We start from the raw sequence: 6745 nt of genomic DNA, 5'->3' as shown, positions 1-6745 counted from the left end.
GTACCACACAGAGTAATGTCAGTGTGTCACAACATACTTATGTAGGTGAAAACAGAGCCCACACAAAAGCACATAGAAACTCCCGAAGGACTAAAGACAAACCCACTAACGGGTATCAACATTTCCTTTGAAGGGAAACAACTAAATCTCGAAACGAGGAAAGTCTTACAAAATCGGCTTAAAACCGCTGTGAGAGACCGCCTAGTAACACACCCACAATATCAGCTTAAAACCATTGTGGTCGTGTGAGCGTCGGATAACAGTTTGATTCACAAAGTTAGAGCCCAAGTATAAACAAGTCAATTTCTGTTAGTTCGGATATTTACATTTAGAAAGCATGAGTTTGGATATATATTCGCCCATTTTATCACGTAAAGAGATCTTTAACCAAAACCCATAGCTGAAGCATGGATAGGCGTTTTCGCATCCAACTTCCAACTAACCGATCCGAACTTTTTTTTTCGTTGAAACAAATATGTAGTAAATGAAAAGAGAATCTAAACTGAAGATTTGTAGTCTTTAAAGTCCCTATTTATGGTATTAACAGAAAATGTATAGACAACAATTAAAGTAAACTTCGACCAAAAAAAAAAAAACAATTAAAGTAAACTAGATTCTATCTCGTGCATCCGCACAGAAACTATTTTAATTTATTAAATTTTGTAATATAATTTATATTTTTGTTTTATATATATAATTTTCTAATGAATGCTAAATATTTTTTTCTGTTTATATATATTTTATTTCTATTAATTTATTTTTTCTAGTATATTTATGACTGCGATTAGAGAAACATTATTTTAAGCTGTCCGATTATATTAATCCAATAAGTACAATAATTATAAAAACGTTATTATACTATGTCCATTTATATTAATCCGAAAAAAATCACAGTTATTAAAATATAATTATAATCCGTTCATTCATATTATTTGTATATTTTTTTATATTTTTTTAAATTTGAATATTAAAAGTTTTAGATTTATTTAATAAAATATCAGTAATATATTATTTTTTATCTTTTTCATTGAAATATTACTTAAATTTTAATATGTAAATTAGATCTAAATTGATATCAGAATTATTATTTTTATAAAAATATAATAATAACTTATTTTATAATTTTTGATAAATAATATAATCTAAATTTAAGGAAATCTATATCAAATCTAAATTTAAATTTTCAAATTTATTTTAAAATATAAATTAAAATATATTATTTTATTAATATTACATTAAATTGATTTGTTTGGTAACATAAATAAGAGTTATCCAAACATAAAATAGTAGAAAACTAATTATAACCTGTTTGGATATAAAATACTCTTTTTTTTAATAGTATAGATATTAAAAAAATAATAATACAAAGAACCGAACTTGTCTAAGACTAAAAGATTAACTTTATAACACTGTTTGCTTCTATTTCTCCAAAGCTACAAACAGATTTTCCCTATTACACATGTCCCAAGTCCCATGCTACATTGCTTAAAAAGCACGAACTCACTCGGATGTCTTTATGCAAGTACACTGTATGGTAAAAGAGTTACAGACACAGAGTCGGAAAAAAAACACCGGGATCAAGGGCCACAGCAATCAAAAGAACATGTCACCTTGACTCATTCCCAGGGAATAAATAGATGGACCATTCCGCTCTTTCAGGCACGTTCATCATTCACGTGGTTTGCTACCTCGGGTTGGCTGTCCAGTGGCATGTACTGTGCCATTATAGCTCTGATCTCTGAGTCCATGTATTGCTGTAAAACCACGGACATAGGAAATTTTAAACAATTTCCTCAAGCAAAGGACATGGCCACCATGTTAAGGTTCAAAAGTTACATAAGAACTATGTTTTGGATATACATCTCAGGCCACAACAAAAAGATTAATCTTTCGCTTTCACCATTAAAAACAAAAAAACAGTAAAAGAGGAGCAACACTTACCCTCAACCTATATTTGTAAACGAGGTATGCCCCACCAGCTGCAAGTCCCAATGATAACATTATAAGCCAAACAGCCGCCCACGCTGATCTCACTTGTGAACCCGTCTTACCTAAATTTCAAACATAAGAACCAATGGGAGTTAAAGAAACAGAGAGGCTACTTGTATGCACAGAGTACTCTTATAAGTGCGTGATGCATGCTCATAGAACAATAGAAAACTCACTGATGCACGTGTCATGGTCTCTCATGTAGAGAAGGTCCCCACTACAAGAGCACTCGTAGCTTCCCCAGGTGTTTTTGCAGCTACATTCCGGGCACTGACAGGCTTTCTTCTCTTTGCACTCATTAATGTCTGGTGAAGGAAGCACGGAAATCCTTAGAACGAGAATTATGAAGTAGCACAACGTACTGTAATGAAAGTTTGACAGAGAGTCTAACCTTCACACTTCTTAACACCGTCTCCTTTGAATCCTGGAGGACACTGGCACTTAACGCTGTCCTTATCCTGAATGCATTACAAGTTGAGAAATAAGCCTCACATTGTATGGTGAAATTATGATCCAAAGTGAGGCACAGTGTAGAAGAAACACTAACCACACAAGCAGAGAACGCATGTCCATCTCTCTCTTCATGCCAACAACCTCCATTGTTAATTGTGCATCTCCCTGGCCCGCTCGCTGCAATGTAACACCAAATAAGTATGAAATGTTTATACCAACAGAATCAGAACAGCAACAAAGGCAAAATAACATTAAAATAAATAAAAAAGAACAAAATACCCATCTCTGACAGGAAAGATGGAATACAAAAGTCAGCTTAGTCCAATCCTATTAGAAAAATAATTTTGCTGTCGAAGTTCTTGTGATCATGCAAGCAACATTACATTTTGAGTATCATTAGAGACACGTGAACGACTAAAACATCTAACAGGGCAAACCCAACATTTACAGTTCCCTGACAATAAATTATTTGATATCTTGGCATACGATAAGACCACGAAATGTCACTCTGTAAGAAACCTTACTCAGGCTGTTACTGAAAAACACAAGACCACTAAAATTATTAAAGAACCCTATTCAAAAGATGACATGACACGAGACTCACGTTCACAATGGTTGTAACCATCCCCTTTGAATTGCACTCCATCAACTCTTGGGCACTCGCATACTTTTCCACGAAAAGTATCCTGCAAACTAAGCAGATTAATAGATATAAAAAAAAAAATTTCCGAACTATCACAGTATACCTTGCAAGCAGTGAGGTTGGCTGATTTATCTTGCCAACAACCGCCATTGTTATCTAGGCATTCGTTTGTTTCCATATCTGTCAATAACAGGAATGCAAATTTCAGATTTCACAATAAGTGGTAAACCTGTGATCACAGTTATAGTTTACATTCCAAACATTTATGTGATGATCTAAAATCAACTTTGAATTATAAACAGGCATATCAGAAAAGGGTGAGCATTTTTTGCATCGGGCAAGGCAAAAATGATACGTAAAAATGATAACCAAACTATTCCGAAAAATAGTTATAATCAGGTACAAGTACGGGCAGGTTTTGGCATCTATAACTAATACCCAAAATATATCCAAGTTTAGATCAGGTTGTGGGTCAGGTATAATGGGTTTTCACATATCTTGGGAAACAAAACTTCGGATACTTAAACCCCCAAACGTACCGCAATGGTTAGATGGGTACGACCTGAAACATACTCTTTGTCTAGACCAACACGTTAAGATTAACTAGCCAACTATATATACCTGTGCTCAGGCATATAGCTGGTTCAGTTGTCTCCTCAAAACCAGAACATAGAGCCTTGAGTACTGCACTCTTCTCCAACTTCCCTGCAAGGAAACATTTATTTAACAAGATAAACCAGAACATAGAGTATTCAAAGCCTTAAGGTAACACTGCAAGACAAACCTCGGTACTGTCTGTTGTTGACAACCAACGTAGGCAATATGGTAACATCACCCCTTGAACCCTTACCAACCTACGTAATAATCCCAAACGGGTTATTCAAAGAAAATAACTGTGAGTCGGAGATGCCCGGAGGAACGTAAGAAAAACATAAGTAATTTACTTGAGCATCTTGTTCTTCCTTTAGAACTGGATTGTCCGAGTCAGCATCAGGATCTCCTATACACTTGTCAAGTTTTCTACTATCGATTCCTGTAAAGACATAGGAAAACTGGATTATTCTCCTGGGAAAAGAAGTTTTATTTTTCGAGTTATAAAAGAATCACTCACCAAGAGACTTGATAACAGAATCAGCACATTCTTTGTTGTATTTCTTCTCCTTCATGGGACATCTGATCTGGAAATCAGTGACATAATCCCACCAGACCCAGGGTTTCCCGGTTTCATTCGCGACCTTGTAAACGCAAAGCTGTCTCAAGTTTTCTACAACCACGTCTTTACCATCGTATCCTGAGCTAAAGTCCTGTTCAGGATCAGGAGCGCAGTATCTTCCCTTGTTGATACACTGAGACTTGCACTGTCTACTCAACGTGAAAGCATGAGGACAATACCAAGTAATGTAATGAGGTCTAAACTGCGTGTAACCGCCTTTCTCAAGAATCTGAGCAGCACCCTTAAAATCCTTCACAAACTCCATCAACATGTCACATTTGACCCCGCACTCGTCATTGCTATTGGTCCACAGTTCATACTCGACACGGTCATCAGGGTGCGGAACAGCTTCTCTCCAGTCAAGATTCAAGTTGACCATATCCCCTCCACTGATTGCTTTCTTCAACTTTTCACCAAAACCTTTCGTCACAAGCGCAGAAGGAATGGTGATATTTTCAATGTACTTCGCCGACGAAACATCCTCTTCTGGTGTGTCCATTGTAATCAAAGGCTCATCAACATTGTCGGCCACAAGAACAGCAGAAGCACCAGCTTTCTGTGCATTCCAGACCTTCAAAGCGAAAAAACAATCTACACAACAGAATATAACCATCCATTAGGCTAAAGTGTATATATGTCTATGCAGAACAACAAGAGTAAGGCAAACTTCTGCACACACATGAACAAATAAAGAAGAAAGGCATTACAACCTAACAACTAAAACCTCTTAAATTGAAACTCGAAATACAAAGAACCGTGTCAAGTAGTCGGAAACCAAAAAATTGCTAATTGAAAAAGAGAAAAGGAAAGTGAGCGCCAGAAATGGATTAAATCGATTCTAGTTCTGACATTGTAGATGAGATGAGTACCTCCACGATCAACCAAGAGGAAGGTAGGTAAAGCACCCGGCTGTGACTTGAAAGAAATTGAGAAATCGCTGAACTCTTTGCACGATTTCTGATTCTCCTTGGGATAAACCACCGTACCAGCCATGCTTCCGCCGTACTGAGGGATCCCGAAGTTGCCAATTGCACTGTCGTGAGTCCCCTTGATGCTGTCCGGCGACGTCACGGACAAGCTGTTCTTCTCCACAACGAATCGAGCCTTGCAGCAAAAGGGGATGGAGAGAAGCAACCATTGAAGAAGAAAACATAGGAGCTGCTTCTGCTTATGTTGCTTCATCTTCGAGATCTCCGCTTCCAACACAACCAACTCAAAAGATTGAACAAAAACACACAAATTGGATCAAAGCGCTAAGAAGCGAGCAGGTCGAATCGGAGCATTGATGATCGTACTCCTCTTTGTCTGAGCTCAATCGTCGAAGGTTTAGAGTTTGGCTAAGTGTTTTCCGAGAAACACAGAGAAAATAAAAATTGGGTGTTTTTTTCAACGTTGTGGATGCGATTCGAAGACTATAAACGACGCTGAGTCAAAACATTTTTTACAGTCAGAAAAATTTCGACCCGACTGCTCCACGTTCACTTTAATATACTACTCCTAAAAAATAACAATAAATGAGATCTAAGTTTAGTTGGTTGAAAAGATGCTTGCTAAGCAGTTGTGACCACTTTACACCATCTGAACTTCTAAGGAGTTTTTAATGATTTTAGGTATTGTAAAATAAATAAAAAATCTAAAAATTCGACTCTTAAATATTTTATATAAAAATTATTTTTTGAAAGTTTTTATTGACGTGTAGCAGTATCTAATTAAATGAAAAATGAAGAGAAAAGCAAATGAACCTCATCACTTCATTTTCGTGTCTTGTGATTGATGTTAAGAAAAACAAATGGATTCCACCACATTATTTAAAAAATATTAAAAATCTCATTAGAAGTTTGGGATAGAGATGCTCTTAAGATGTTCAATTCAAGAATCTCATAACGGATTCTTATTTAATATTTAATTATAAAATTTATATTAAGAATCCTTATTAAAAAAACTTTTATTTTATTTGTTCTAATGGTAGAACTCCATTAGGAGTTCTTAAAACAAAAAAAAAAATTAATAATTTTGTTTTAGTGTAAGTAGAATTTATTTTTTGAATAAAACATACTTGACATAAAAACATTTTAAACATAGATTTTTAATATTCATATCATTTTTTAATCAAAAATAATTTATTATTTTTAATTTTAACTATTATTTATTAAATTTAATATTAATATATAATTTAAACATATGCATAATATAGTTTGTTAAATAGATAATTTTATTTCATAATTAAAAAGAGAAGAAAATAAAAAATAATGATATATAAATAATTTATTTGACTTTATAAATTATAGGGGTTAAATGATTTTTTTTATTTTTTTCTATTATCTAATCAGAAATTAACATGTGGTTAAGAACTCTTGTTAAGCGCCGATTCTTAAGATTTTTATTTTAAAACCTGTTATTAGCTATTTAGATAACTTTGATTTATTTTAAATAAAAAAAATCTAAGA

At 34.4% G+C, this 6745-nt stretch overlaps 1 protein-coding gene across 2 annotated transcripts; it reads right to left on the bottom strand.

Annotated features, from left to right (window-relative positions):
* Nucleotides 1-1358: 1358 nt before the first annotated feature.
* Nucleotides 1359-5678, bottom strand: LOC18026172 (vacuolar-sorting receptor 3). 2 transcript variants are annotated; one of them, XM_006409578.2, is made up of 12 exons: nucleotides 5168-5677; nucleotides 4197-4889; nucleotides 4030-4118; nucleotides 3870-3939; nucleotides 3707-3790; nucleotides 3189-3265; nucleotides 3047-3128; nucleotides 2537-2619; nucleotides 2381-2447; nucleotides 2166-2294; nucleotides 1942-2051; nucleotides 1359-1754 (listed from the first exon to the last, which is right to left on the bottom strand). In XM_006409578.2, the coding sequence occupies exons 1-12, from the start codon at nucleotides 5478-5480 to the stop codon at nucleotides 1656-1658; spliced, it is 1896 nt and encodes a 631-aa protein (XP_006409641.1). In that variant the 5' UTR covers nucleotides 5481-5677; the 3' UTR covers nucleotides 1359-1655. The 2 variants fall into 2 exon arrangements, with proteins under 2 accessions (XP_006409641.1, XP_024016387.1); XM_024160619.1 differs by having other exon boundaries at nucleotides 3047-3265; nucleotides 5168-5678.
* Nucleotides 5679-6745: the final 1067 nt, after the last annotated feature.

Source organism: Eutrema salsugineum, unplaced genomic scaffold (genome assembly GCF_000478725.1).
Source record: "Eutrema salsugineum unplaced genomic scaffold, Eutsalg1_0 scaffold_11, whole genome shotgun sequence".
Classification (NCBI taxonomy): domain Eukaryota; kingdom Viridiplantae; phylum Streptophyta; class Magnoliopsida; order Brassicales; family Brassicaceae; genus Eutrema; species Eutrema salsugineum.
The sequence above is the reverse complement of the archived record's forward strand: the minus strand, read 5'-3'. Positions and strand labels throughout refer to the sequence as shown.

Bases quoted from the DNA above. Each gene is read 5' to 3' on its own strand.
- LOC18026172 (XM_024160619.1), bottom strand. From the start codon at position 5,480: ATGAAGCAACATAAGCAGAAGCAGCTCCTATGTTTTCTTCTTCAATGG. The intron at 4,890-5,167 runs GTACTCATCTCA...TCTGTTGTGTAG, and splicing joins CCTCTTGGTTGATCGTGGAG to ATTGTTTTTTCGCTTTGAAG. The intron at 2,052-2,165 runs GTGAGTTTTCTA...TTTGAAATTTAG, and splicing joins AGACCATGACACGTGCATCA to GTAAGACGGGTTCACAAGTG.